Here is a 15,445-nt window from a genome sequence, read left to right as displayed (position 1 = left end):
GAGACGTCAGTCGCAAAAAGTCTAGAACGAAACGTTTCGACATTCCGTGACGTGTTTGAGAATTACGTCGCGGAAAAGTAAAATAATAAATTACTATTAATTAGTAAACTTTATGTGACGTGTTTCTTGACGTCGCGGAAAGGTGCATATGGCGACGTCTTGAGGCGGACGTCGTGAAAAGTTCGCTAACGCTGACGTTTCTTTTAGCGACACTGTTTCGAGCGTGGTGGTAACTTCGTATTCTTGTAGTGTTAAACTTTTCTTGGATTCTAGAAGATTGAAGCTCAAATTGAGTTACGACTATGATATCCTAAAGACCGAATATCAATAAGTTCTAAGTTTTAATTTGAATTAAAGATAAAACATCAAAAAAATAAATATTAGAGATTGGATCCACTATATAAATCAATGTACAAATTTAATTTCACGAATTATATTTCTTTGAAAATCTCGTGTGGACAATAGCAAAAAAAAAAAAATGCAAATATAACAAATTATATAAGAGTTTATTAATCATAAAAGTTAATCACTAATGCTATAATGTAAATATTGGTCTATCCATAATAAACTAAACTTTCTTTACTCTCAAGTTTTTCATCATATATTTTAATAGCATATCACCTCTCTTCCGCCCTACATACAAGTGCTAGGTAAACTTACCAGGTAGGGGTAATTTTGGAATAAGGAAAAGAAAGGTGCAAAATTAAATATATTAAAAAGTGGGTGATTAAAAAAAAAAGGCATGTGTGATTCTAATTGGCCCAACTCAATATAGGGACAAGTGGAGAACGCAAGAGGAAGCATTTAAAATTATTTAAGTTAAATAAAGGAAAATAATATAGATCCTCAATTAAAATAGTAAAAATTATTTTCACCTCTTATTTCATTTTGCGGTTTAAAATTAAAATTATAAATAAATAAATAAAAATATTTTATATTTACCGTTCAAAATTAAAAATAAAATAAAATAACGACTATAAATTTGAGATTGAAACTCTTTTTTCCCCTAATTTTTCTCCCAAACAGCTTTTCTATTCGATAATCAATCAAATTGCTGATCTCATTCAGAAATTCTGCTCCCTCTCTTCTCTTATTTTCCTCCGGCTGCGGCTGCATCATCAACATCTTTTAAGCCAAAACTGAGGAGCCATGGTTGCCGAAGCCAATCAAACCATTCCTACCACTTTCATCTTCACCTACGGTACTCTCAAACGCGGATTCTGGAACCATACGTTATTACAAGACCTGATGCGAACAGGAGACGCTTCTTTCATCGGAAGTTACCGGACGAGGGAGAGGTTTCCTCTCGTGTGCGGACCATTTCAAGTCCCGTTTCTGATTAACTCGCCTGGTTCTGGTCACATAGTTGAAGGCGAGGTTTATGCGGTAACGAACAGAGGATTAGGGAGAACGGATGAACTGGAAGGATTGAGCCGCGGACACTACATCCGGCTGCCGATTGACGTGGAAGCATCGGAGGGGGGAGGTGTAGTAGCGGCGGAGGCGTATTATGCACATCCGAGTTACGCGATGGAGCTATGGAAGAAGAAGAAGGAAATAGGTGGAGTGATAAGTTCGTATTCGGAGAAAGAAGCGAAGGGTTATGTGAAACGTAAAGATAGGCCTCAACATTTAACGTTCCTTGATCATATTAGTTTGTTTCTGTCATCTTCATCTGATTAGCTTTTTTTTCTTTTTTCCTTTCTGCTTCTTCAAAATTTGGGGCAATTTTTTGCCCTAATTTATGATGAAATCTTGTGTGTAATTGTTGACTGAGGATTTCGTTTACTGAAAAAACCAAAATCCGATGGTAATTAGGGCTTTTTCTTTTTGAATGTAAATTTTCTCAAGGATTTGGAAAATTGGAGGGTGTTGTTCTTGGGTCAGCTGGGATGTTTGGATACCGAGAAAATCATAGGGTGGAAAATGGAAGAAACGTCCCCTAATTTTCTCTTCAATTTATAAATATTTTTCCCTTTTTAGTAGGCTGATTTTTATTTTTTCCCCGTTAATTTAGCTTAGTAAATAAACAAATGGTTATAAATTTTAACTTAGAATGTACCCTTAATTGGGTTGGAGTATCTTTTCTTAACCAACCACAAAACCTAAGGTCCCTTTAGTTTGTACTTCATTCACTTTTTATGCTTTCTAAGAACAAAGATGGAAAAAACTTGGGTAGTTCGCGACGTTGTGTGTCATAGAAGTGGGCAGCACAAAGACCGTCCTTCCTCAACAAAGAATGCACCCACACCAACACCATGTTTCGTATACTTATTTTAACTTTTTCCTTTTTTAATTTTGAAAAACTTGTTTTAGAATAAGTACAAAAAGAATAATTTGATTTTGTTTTTTTCTTCATTGAATCCTTTATTCGATATAATATTCAGATGGGGACTCTTTTATGTTTTCAACCATTAAGAGTTGGTTGAGTTTGATTGGGTCTATGGGTGGTTAGTTTTCAATTAAAGCTTTCAACCATTAATCTAAAAATGTTTTTGACATTTGGGTGGATAGACTCCTTTCTAAACCCTAGTTAGTGATGGGTGCCTTCCAAAACTAAAAAAAGGTTTTTTTTTTTTTTTTTTTTAATGATTATCAAAATATATACCTTTATATATTTGTAATTTTAAGAGGTCCTTATTGATTTATTATTATTTTTTAATTATTTACTTGTACATGGTTTTTATACTAAAACATAAGAATAAAATTTAGAAAGAGGATGGAGAGTTTAATTCATTATCTAGAAGAGGGAGGATTTCTCTCTCCCCCTCTCTCTCTCATACATAATCTTGATATAAGTACCTAATTCAAAATTTGTGGTGACCATAGCTCATTCATGTATAGGTCAGAATGAAGAGGATGTCAAAGATGTTTATTCTCATTCTTTAATTACATGGTCATATCATCTTTATAAGGAAAAAGAAAAGGAATTTTATGGATCATATAGGTCAATTGCTTTTTATTCTCGTGGACGCAAAATCTTTTAAGGGTTTGACGGATGATCGTTTACCTAACTCGTTTTTTTTTTATATTATATTTCATTACTTTATAGGTGTAATGACTCAACCTTTTAAACTAAGACTAATTAGGAACACTAGTTAGGAACATTACTACATCCATATTAATTCCATTTAGAAATTCTTTAAATAAAAGAATAACTTTAAATAAAAGAATAAAGAATAATGTCCTTTTGTATTAAAATTCTTTTTTAAAAAAGTTTATTTGGATTCTCCTTAAAAATATATAATTTTTTGTAAAATCGAAGCGAAATTGGATAATGAAAACTGTGATATTAAAAATAAATCAAATATAATATATAAATAGAAAAAGTAAAAAAAAAAATGAAAAATCTTAAATTTCTCTCCTTTCTCCAACTTATTTGAAATTTATAGATAATTTAGCAGGAGCCTGTTACACTATGCATATACTAATGAACGTTTGTATTGATAATAGACTAAATAATTTTATATGCTAACACAAATTATCCTTTTACAAGTAAATCTTATTTTTAACTCGTAAGTAATGTGGGAGTAAAAGACATGATGACCATTGGCCAACTAGAAAACAATTTAGTCACTCATGTTATTGTATGAGTTTATCTTTACCAAATTGTTATTTTAAAACAAAATATTGAGTATTAAAAATAGTTCGTAAGTAACGACGTCGATATTTGGGTATGTATACTCACCATTCCACACAAGGCATGAGGACAGAATACTTTATCATAATGGGCAGGGACCTAAACCTTTTTTCATCAATATAAAGCATTTTTTTTTCTCTTTGTCCTTCTCTCAAATGAAGTAATCTTTGGCAACTGGAGAAAAGGGTGTGAGAGTAGTCATGACTTGACATCGGAAATTAATCTTCTCTCTTATTGCATTTTTATTCATTCTAACTCCTCCAAGCTTGAGTAGACCCATGTAATTGCAACTAATTAATTTAACCTATTTTTCATTTACAAATTTGGTAATGCACCCCTGTTTGCTTTCATTTCTTACTCGCACACTGGTTGTCCTTGACATTATGACCCACACATATTCTCAATCCTCTTATTTGTATATGAAACCTAAACATAATTCTGTTTGCTCCCAAACTACCTCCTGATTATGCTGTCTGGTTGGGAGAAATAAAGTCTTTGTCATATTTCAAGGTAGTGAATGTTAACCAACACTTAGTGCATTTTCGTGTTTATGAGCTTATTTTAGTTAATATGTTTTTGTAGGAAAAATATGATGTCAATATGGCATATTATACGATGAAATTGTAGTCGTTTAACACAAAATTTTGAGGTTCTTTTTCAACTAATTATGCTTTATCTAATATATTTTTCCAAATCTTAAAAAAGAACTTTTGATTTCATTGGAGTTTATCATTAGAGGCATTACTATATTGGCTGCCTCTCAGTGGGCTATAGGTTTTCCAATGGTCATTTGAGACTGATTGATAATAGCAAAAGTTAGAGCTTAAGAAGAAGGAGCGAAGAAAGTAGTGAAGACAAAAGAAGAAAGAAAGCTGAGTGAAAAACGAAAATTGACAAGGTAGAGATGTGACATGAAAATGATGATGAGAAGTGAAGGAGGCACGACACAATACTGGTACACAATGACAAAGCCTTGATAATTAAAAAAAGGATGGTGCCAAGAAAATTTAAATACAAAAAAAATGAAGGTTCTTGCAAGTGTATTGAGTGAATGGGAGAAAGAATGGATAAAAAAGGTAGAAAGAGAGAAAGAGAAGTCAAGGGTAGAGATACATAGCTTTGTATATAGAAATTTTATGTTTATACTCCATTATACGTTGTGGAGAATATAACATCCTTATATGTTTGATTCAATTTGAATGATGCAATTATTTATTTTTCTCCAATAATTCTACTTTTAGAAACTAAATTTTGAAAGCCTACTAATTTTGCAGAATTAATTCGAGACCCCACTTTTGCTCCCCTTCCTACCTACGGTTACTTTTTGCTTAAACTTTAAAAGTTGTTTGAAAATTTTTGCTGAAACTTGTAAAATTTGTTTGAAGTTCGTATATCTCTCACATATTGCAAGGTTTCTTAATTATTTTATTGAATTTCCTCTAGAAATGCATTCAAACATGAGTTGACATTATTGGAAAAGATTCGTCACCCTAATGTAGTTCAGTTTTTTGGTGTCGTTACCCAGAATTTGCCTATGATGATTGTTTCTGAATACCATCCGAAGGTATGGATATATTTTCTTACCCTTTATTTTATTCTAATGAAAATTATTTCATCATGTTTCATTCCAAGCATTTCATTACATATTTTGTTCATATATGATGAATGGTGATTAGTTTTTGTATCAACTTATTCCCTCTTTCATGTATATTTCATCTTCCAGGGTGATATATATCAATTTATTCCCTCTTCAATTGATTCTTGTTTTTACTCTTGGCTTATAGGTTGCTACATGATCGTATATTAGGAGCAAAATTGTGCAATTAGTTTATAGTTAGGGAGATTTCAATAGTAAAAAGCAAAGAGAGTAAATGGTAACAAAATCATATTGTTCACATGAAATGATAAAATAATCATTACACATTTACAAGAACAATAAATAAATTATGTGATTTTCGTGAGAAAAATGAAGAAGAAATAACTTCTAACAAAAGTGAATATAAATTAAAGGAGAATATAAAATTGTTGAAAATATTTATTTTCAATAATTTGGAAGTTCTTTGGCTATATATAATGAAAGAGAGCCTTTCCAAGGTGTGATGCCTGGCGTCAACAATGACGCGCTTAGCACAGATACGGAACCGGACACCATCTTCTTGGTGTTTGTCTGTGCAAAAGCCTCGAGTGGCTATGGTCTTCTTCTTCTCTGTGAGGGAAATGGTTGAAGTTGCTAGACTATTTCAATTACTATGTGAGAGGTGGCTGAATTTTATTGGACCTCTCTTCTTGGGCTTACTTTTTACAATTGTTTAACAATCTCTCTCCGAATATACCTTCGTCCCCTTAGCTGCTTTCCACTTTGGTAAAATCGCCAAAGCTTTATGTGTACATTGCAAGAGACAGAGGAGCAAGGCAAAATAAGGTTATTGGAACAAGGCGAAAGTTATCATTGCTAGCTGCAACTTTCCTCATTCTTCTCACCCTCCTTCAAACCATATTGTCTGCTATGTATGCATTTCCTAGCTAGCCTTCCCCGACATATTCTATTTTAGCTTTTTTCCTCTCCAGTTTCTGTTATGTATTTTTACTGAATATTGATCTCCTTTTTGCTATCAAGATAGTATACCATACATGCATGTGTAGGACTTTAATTTTATCCCTTATATTTTATAATTTGTCTTACTACTGTTATTGACTGATATAACCAATATACACATGTGTTAAAGTATTGATCATATAATTAATATTAAATTTATTACATTCACTCATCAATTTAAGATTTTTAGTCAATGTATGTTCATGATGTACCATGGTCATGTCATAATAGAATAGATCCAAGATTGTATACGTTCAAACCAACTGGTGATTTAATTATCAAAGATATTATGATTTTGTCCAGTTTTTTTTTCAGTCACTACTGTAAAAATGGATTTTAATCAAGACATTGTGTCGTTGAAAATAAAAGAAAAAAGAGGTGGGATGAGGTACATTGTGTTGTTGAAAATAAAAATATGGATTATTTCTTAAAACAATTCTATTTACACAATTTAATTTATTTTAACACAATTTTTGCGTCATTAATTAACGACAATTTTTTTGTCATTAAAAAAAATTTCAAATGAAAAAACCTCAAATTTCAAAATTTTTTAATTTCCCTCTCTCATGCAATTACAACTAAGTAAAAACCTCAAATTTTCTCTTAAGCAAAAACGATGTCGTCGAATACTATGTCGTCGAATGAAGTATTAATGCATTTTTTTTCTCACTCTACCAAAAATGCAAAAAAAATCTCGTCGAACGAAGTGGGCTACCGAGTCGTTATGAAGAACCCTTGCCTTCCAATTTTTTGCCACTTGCCGCCGTCGATTCCACACTCCAACCACTGTTGTCGTTGCTGCCACAACAAGCCTTCGGCGTCGAACCCACCAATCTAGCCACTTTCGTCGAATAAATTTATTTAGAAATATAAGTTTTAATGACACTTGAAATCAAGAAAAAGGGATATGAGGGAATAAAATGTGTCATTAAAAATAAAAATACAAAATTTTTCGTGACACAAATTGAGTTTTCTTTACAAAATTTTTGCATTGTTAATTAATGACATAAATTATGTGTCATTAAAAATTACCCTAATAAAAAATCAATGTTTTCCTTCAATCATACGCTTTTTGATTTAAAACAAATAATTCGAAGCTTTCATCCCACTTGTGAACAACGACCGAAAAAAACCTTACTTCATCCCACATCGTCGCTGTCTTTCTCTCTCGCAAATGCTCTCTAGCGACGTTCCCCCCTCTCTCGCAAATACTCTTCACGACTTTTCCTCTCTCTCAAAATTAAGCTCTCCGCCCACCGTTTGAAGGAACTCATCAAATTTGCAAGTAATTGAAGAATTTGTGGTCCATGAGATTGATTAAGTCCATTTATGAGTTTGATTAGATTATGTCACATATACATGTATTACAATTAAGGGACACTTGCGAAAATGGCAAAATAAGTTATAATAATTAAGTATATAGAACACATACTTTATTATTTGAGAAAATGACAAAAACAAAGACCAGCTCACACATCAAGAGGTAAAATGTCACAAATGTCCTCGTTATTGATGTACATTTGATACACCTTATGCACGTCTGATACACCTAATATCCCTTGATACACTTGATACTTCTTGCTGATACACTTGATACTTCTTGCTTATACACTTGATACATTTGATAGATACACTTCATGCACTCGGTACTCATTGATACACTCGATACTTTTTAATACACACCTGAAACATTTTCATACACATAATACTTCTCGTTACACTTGATTCCTCTTGATACACTTGATACCCCTGAGGCCTTGATACACTTGATTAGTTTGATACACTTAAAGACTTCACTTATAAGTTTGATACACTTGATATACCACTAATAAACTTGTTATGCTTCATTGGTACACTTAACAAATTTGATACGTTTGATGTACATGCACTACAAGAAATTTACCCTTTGTCGATGACAAATATCGTCAGTAAATCTTTAAAAACTCATCGACTTTTCTTTTGCCAACAAAATTAAGCTGTCATCACACATCGTCACGTAGGTCTGTCGGAAGATCCTCTATCGATGGCAAAAAATAAACTGTCAGCAGAAATAGGAACTATTGACAAAATTGAACCATCAGTGTGCGTGTGTGTGCGCTCGCATGTGCACATGTCCACGTGTGCTTGGGTGTGTGTATGCGCACATACATGTGTACGTGAGTAGGTGTTTGCGTGTTTGCATTTGCATTTGTGTGCATGCGGGTTGGTGTGCGTGTGCGTGTGTGCGTTTGTGTGTGTGCATACGTTCGTGTGTGTGTGTGTGCGTGTATGGGTAAACGCGCGTGATTGTGTGTGAATAAGTTGATATTTTTTAATGTTGAGTTTCTCCCAATTTTAAAATAATAATTTAATTATCTTGATATTCAAGCCAATAATATTATTGTGAGATAAAGATAGTGAATAAGTTGATATTTTTTAATTTTGAAATTCAAGTAAAGTTATTTTGATACAAAATCTATTGCTGGGATTCTCAAATTATGAAAAATAATAATTTTGTTATTTTGAAATTCAAATTCAATTAGGTTATTTTGAAATTAGTAAGATTAAATAAAGTTAAAGTCTTGAATCAATTAGTTGAGTCCCTGAGATATTAAAAAAAAAGTATGATATGAGTTGATGTATCTTTTTCAGGTAAAAAATAATTAAAAGCTGATAAATGCATAATATAAATTAATTACAATATATAAACAAAATAATACAATATATAAACAAAATAATTTCAGTTGGAGAATGTGGATATTTTGATATTTTATAAAATATCATGCACGTGCAAAAAATGTTATTTACTAAAATAAATAAAAAAGTAGTTTTGCCATTTTTCAAAATGAACCATAAAAATGTTGCTATATCTCTTATGACCGAGTGTATATCTACTGGTTCATATTCGACCTGTTTGTTGCTAATAGAATTGGATAAAATCGCATTATATTGAAATAATTACACAAATGACACTTTTAAGCCAATATTGATAGAAATTATAGTTTAATTAATGTTATTAAGTCAAATGAACATGGTTTAAAAGTCCTTCTAAACACAATTAATGTAGTTGTTTTTTAATTTTAATTCATTTATACATCTTTATGCATATGTGCGTGTGTAGGTAGGCGTGCGTGCGTGCGTATGTGTATGTGCGTGCGTTTGTGCGAGTGTCCGTGTGCATGTGTGTGTGTGTGCGCATGTTTTTGTGTGTTTGTGCGTGCGTGTGTGTGCGTGAGCTATTGCGTGTGTGCTTGGGTGTGTGGGTGTGCTCACGCGTGCGTGTTTGTGCGCCTGTGCGTATGTGTGTACGCGTGTGTGCGTTTGTGCATGTGTGTGTGCTTGTGCGCATGTGGATAGGTGTGTGTGTGTGCATGCGTGCACGTGTGCATGTGTGTGTGTGCGTTCGTGCGTCTGTGGGTGTCTGTGTGTATGTGTGCGTATGCACGCGTGTGTGTAAGTGTGCATGTGTACGTGTGTGCGCAGGGCTTGTGTGCTTGTGTGCGAATAAGTTAATATTTTTTAATGTTGAGTTTCTTCCAATTTTAAAATAATAATTTAATTATCTTGATATTCAAGACATTAATGTTATTTTGAGATAAAGATAGTGAACATGTTGATATTTCTTAATTTTGAAATTCAATTTAGGTTATTTTAATACAAAATCTATCGTTGAGATTCTCAAATGCCGAAAAATAATAATTTTGTTAGTTTGAAATTCAATTTTGTTATTTTGAAATTCAAATTCAATTAGGTAATTATTTTGGAATTAGTAAGATTGAATAAAGTTATTAATATGTTGAATTAATTAGTTGAGTCTCGAGATATTAAGAAAAATATTATGATATGAGTCGATGTATCTATTTCAAGTAAAAGATAATTAAAAGCTGATAAATGCATAACATAAATTAATTACAATGTAGAAACAAAATAATTACAGTTGAAGAATGTGGATATTTTGGTATTTTATAACATACCATGCACGTGCAAAAAATGCTAGTTGCTAAAATTCAAAGGAAAAAGTAGTTTTGTCATTTTTCAAAATGACCCCTAAAAACGTTGTTATGTCTCTTATGACAAAGAGTGTAGATCTACTAATCCATATTCAACTTGTTTTTTGTTGGTAAAATTGGATAAGACCGTATTATATTGAAATAATTACACGAATGACACTTTTAAGTCAATATTAATAGAAATTATAATTTAATCAATGTTATTAAGTCAAATGAACATGGTTTAAAACTCTTTCTAAACACAATTAATGTATTTGTTTTTTTTAACTTTAATTAATTTACACATCTTTGTGCGTGTGTGCATATGTGCGTGTGCGTGTGCGTGTGTGCGTGTGTGTGGGTGTAAGTGTGTTCGTGGGTGTGTGCATCTGTGCGTGTGTGTGTCTATGCGTGTGTGCAAACAAGTTGATATTTTTTAATGTTGAGATTCTCCAAATTTTAAAATAATAATCTTGTTATCTTGATAATCAAGCAGTTAATGTTATTTTGAGATAAAAGATAGCGAACAAGTTGATGTTTTTAATTTTGAAATTCAATTAAGGTTATTGATGAAAAATCTGTTTAGATTCTCAAATTCTAAAAAAGTAATAATTTTGTTATTTTGAAATTCAATTTGGTTATTTTGAAATTCAAATTCAATTTGGTTATTTTGAAATTAGTAAGATTGAATAAAGTTATTAAAATGTGGAATCAATTAGTTGATTCCGGAGATATTAAGAAAGAAGTTATGATATGAGTTGATATATCTTTTTTAGGTAAAAAAAATTAAAAGCTGAGAAATGCATAACATAAATTCATTACAATGTAGAAACGAAATAATTACAGATATTAAGACTGTGCATCGACTGGTACATATTCGACTTGTTTTTTGTTCGTAAAATTGGATAAGACTGCATTATATTGAAATAATTACACTAATGACACTTTTAAACCAATATTGATAGAAATTATAATTTAATTAACATTATTAAGTCAAATGAACATGGTTTAAAAGTCTTTCTAAACACAATTATTGTAGTTACATTTTTGTGTATTCCCTTGGGCTTTCTTGTTCAATATTTAGTCAAATTGCAGTATACATAAAATTTGTGTTTGTTACATCACAAGATTTCATTCACTATTTGTGTCTGTATTATTTTATATTTTATACAAGAGACTCCGTTTGAGTGTTGAGCTAGTAATGAGAGGGACTATCATTGGCCCCAAAATTACAAGGTTTCATGTTGCTTACTGGATCATTAATGATTCGTCTCTATCTTTGGCTCATCGAGGGTGGAGTTGGAACCCCCTGAAAGTGTAGATTTAGACTCTCTACCATTGTCAAGAGCTGTTAAGTATGCAAAAATGGCCTTGAGAAATCCTATAAACTCTCTGAACATGAGACATTCTAGTGTAAGAAGAAATGCTCAAGTCCTTAAAGAAATTGAGGACACAACTCCAGTTCCTAGCATGCTTTCTCGCCAAGACTATGCTGGTCCTAGTCAGGGAGTGGCATTTACATCCCAGAAAGACACACATGTATCACCTCGTGTTGGCACTTCCATTGCAATGCACAACTCTGACATATATAGTGCCGACATTTCCTTCCTTAAGCTTGAAAAAATGTGATTTGATGTCCATAAAAAATTAACTGAGCAGTTAGATATTTTCTAATACGTATCTCACGTAATTTGATGCTCATTGATACTGCATTACTGTGTTAGGAACGTGTTGATGTAAAATCTTTCAGTTTTGATGGATCTTATTACAAGCTTTCAACTCTTCTTAGCATGACTTCTGACAGAACAAAGGTTTGATATCTTTACGACAGTTCAATTGGATTGAGTTTTCTTGTCTGGAGTGCAGTGCATAAAATAAATTCTTGTCTCTAAGTTGTGATAATTTTGTTCCAGTTGATGATAAAGTATATCTAGGAACATGCTTTGGTTTATCATAAAATATTACTTAAAAATGGAAAGTAAAGTAATGTAAATATGTAATATTATTCATTACATTATTGAACCAAATATAAGGTTTTCTTTTTTCAAAAGAAAAAACGGAGACAAACCTCCTTATTAATAATAAGAACTCAATGTACAAGAGAATTATACAAAGAGCGAAATAAAGAAGATTAAACAAGCGAAAGAAGAACTAGGGGATCAGAAGGTGCACCCGGACATCTCAATTAGGTTGACACCTCCTTAGCACCAAAAATCATATCCCAAATAAGACTAACCTATTACAACAGTGAGATCGAAATTCAGCCTATTACAATGAGAGCGGACTCCAGCCTATTACAACAAGTCTAAAAAATCACCGTAAACTAGAAAAGAAAATAGGGCAAAACAGAATGTAAGTCAGGACAATATCTTCTTAAACAGAGAAAGACCAACAACAAATTAGGAAAAATTAATTACATAAATAAATAATAATAATACAAGAGAAAAGGAAATTCAACAATATTTAAGAAGAAAAATTTCATTATCTCACAGAAAATAAAGAGTACTTAAGCATACCATATACATTTAATGGAATTTGCATCAGATAAGAAAATAATCCTTAAATTTATTTATGAATGAAGTTGTCTGTACATGGAAAAAAATCTACTATGTTAAAAGGTAAATCATGAAAGATAATAAAATAGAATAATATAGGCTCAAGAAATCTTCCTGTATACGGGCAAAAAGTTCTAGTTAGCTAAATGCCCCCCTTCATGCTAATCCATAGATCCCATGCTCTCTCTTCACACTAATCTATAATCTGATTAGAAAAACTTTTGGCGAGATTTTTTGATACCGTTGGTACATTTGATGCATAAATGCACTAGCATTGCAAGAATGTGTTCAAACCGAGTGTTGTCCCAGATTATAATCATAAAATGATCAGCACATCCTATCATTTCTTCAACACAAAAATGCATCTGACTACATCTGTTGATGGCTGTGAGATATTATTACCTGAACTGCTTGATTGATTTGTGAAATGTGGTATCGTTATTGAGAAGGCCTGAATGTATTTGTTGATAATTTTATGCAGTTAAGCACTGACCTGCACAATATTGATAGCTTAACTTTATAGTTAAATAATATAACTAAATTTCCTCAAAAGAAAAAAAAACTCTGAACAACAACTTGAAGTTGGTCGTCCTAGTGAAGTAATATCTCAAGATTTTGTCATAGTGCACAACCTCAAAAATAGTTGATGCATGTGAGACTTACTGCAAATACAATATTTGAGCCTGTATAAAATAAATAAATTAGTGTGCCCACAAGTTTTTCTTATTAGTCTTTATTCTTTACTTCTTCAATTTTAGCAGCTTGTGTATGGTATCTTCTAACTACATCTACATATATATTTCAATAGAACAGAATAACAGAGGGTAGAAACTCCTAACGATTTTCAGAGTTGGAAATCCCTCCAAAGAATGACTACCAACCAACAAGGAAGGATAGACTCTTTCCTCGGACAAGAATTTTGAGGGATTAGTCTTCTCTCTAACTCACTTTGCAGCAATGTGATTCTCAGCTATCAACATGGTTTCATCCTTTTGATCCTCCAAAATCCTTTGGATGACAGTTCTATGCTAAACTTGAACTCTAGAAGGTTTCTACCGTAAAATAGAATAAATAAACAAATTTATAGAGCTTTGGTTTCTCGTTCAAACTTCCATCAGTGAAGTTTTTTTTTCTTCTCTTCAATTGCGGGTCGAGGGGTATAAGTGGAGTACTTCATTTAGCATTCACAATGAAAGTATGATGCGAATTTCCTTGAAAAAAGATGGTCGAAATGATCCATTGAAACTGAGGGTGGAAGTGAGGAGTGGAGCAAAGTGCTCCCGCTATAAAGTTATTTTCCATTTCAATAAATCATCTGGACCTTACAGGTAAGTTAATCTAATTAAAGTTTCTTAGGACTGCAACACATGGAGAAGATGAAGATGAATCCTTAGGACTGCAACACATGGAGAAGGTGAAGATGAATCCTTTCGACTGAAACACATGGAGAAGGTGAAGATAAAGATCCTTTCAGCTGCAACACTTGAGAGAAGATGAAGATGAATATCTTTTCAGCTGCAACACTTGAGAGAAAAGGTAAAGCTCGCTACTTTGACTTTGCCCCCTTTATCCCCTTTCTTTTTTGTTGTAACTGCTCATGAATTTCATTTTCTATTGAGATTACATCATTACGATGAAGCATAATAACTTTTTTTTCATGCGACTGAACTTAAAGTAAACTTTAAGCTGCCTACGTATCCTTTTTATAACATAGAGATCAAGTCATAGCAATTTAGGCTCTTGCGATAAGGAGCTTTACACATTTAACAAATATTTTCATAAAAAATTTGTTCACCTTCTTCATTTATAGAATTGGTGAATATAATAATTATTGGCTTCACGATTAAGGGACCTTCTGTGTTTATGTCAACAAATAACTTCCTCTTCATGCGTGATGGGACACAACTGCGTATCTTCTCGCCATTATTTTCTTCATGAAGCGATTTTACCTTCAAAGTTTTCATCTCTTTTTCATGTTGATCACTTGTCATATTTAGTCGATCAAAAACAGATGTTGAAGGTTGATCTTTCTTTGATGTGGAGATACTTAGCCTTTTGAAAGCTAAAGTTCGAGTGGAAGTAGATGTTGAACATTGGTTTTCTTCTTCTTTCATGGCCATACTCAATCTTTGAAAGACTGAAGATTGAGTAGTTGAAGGCTTGATACGATCAAAGACAAAGGTCCTTTGCTTAATTTCATTTGAATTGTCGATTTCTTCAGAAGATGCATAATTGTTGTTGACTTCTGTTATACTAACAACATGACATGCAAAGACTTCTAATACTTTCTTTGGATGATCATCAAGGAAGCTTCTTGGGAGAAATTCTTTCAAAGTTATCGACCGTCGGGGTCGGATGAAGTCCTCGTCTTTTCCTTTGATAGGCTTAGACTTTCACATCTTATTTATTTTCTCCTTTTTACGAGAGTTGCTTCCTTTTCCATGCTTCTGATGGAAGTGCGACTTCGTTTGTACGAAAATTGATTGTCTCCCCTTTTTACGAGTCATGACTATCCATCCTTCGCAATCATCTTCAATAGGCTTTTCTTTGTTTTGAGATTTCTTTGTCACGATCCTTTGTTGGAATCGAACATGTACAGGTTCAAAAGCCCCAAACTGGACCAAGTTTTTCCATTAATCATAAAGTTGTGTTGATGGCGGAACACTTGAAGTCATCTCAACTGCAA

At 32.5% G+C, this 15,445-nt stretch overlaps 1 protein-coding gene across 1 annotated transcript; it reads left to right on the top strand.

The window, feature by feature from the left end:
• Positions 1-989: 989 nt before the first annotated feature.
• LOC101216812 (putative gamma-glutamylcyclotransferase At3g02910) lies at positions 990-1,985 on the top strand. The gene has a single exon (XM_004145314.3). The coding sequence runs from the start codon at positions 1,150-1,152 to the stop codon at positions 1,681-1,683; it is 534 nt and encodes a 177-aa protein (XP_004145362.1). The 5' UTR covers positions 990-1,149; the 3' UTR covers positions 1,684-1,985.
• Positions 1,986-15,445: the final 13,460 nt, after the last annotated feature.

The sequence above is a fragment of the Cucumis sativus genome, chromosome 2, assembly GCF_000004075.3.
Source record: "Cucumis sativus cultivar 9930 chromosome 2, Cucumber_9930_V3, whole genome shotgun sequence".
In the NCBI taxonomy this organism is placed as follows: domain Eukaryota; kingdom Viridiplantae; phylum Streptophyta; class Magnoliopsida; order Cucurbitales; family Cucurbitaceae; genus Cucumis; species Cucumis sativus.
The sequence above is the reverse complement of the archived record's forward strand: the minus strand, read 5'-3'. Positions and strand labels throughout refer to the sequence as shown.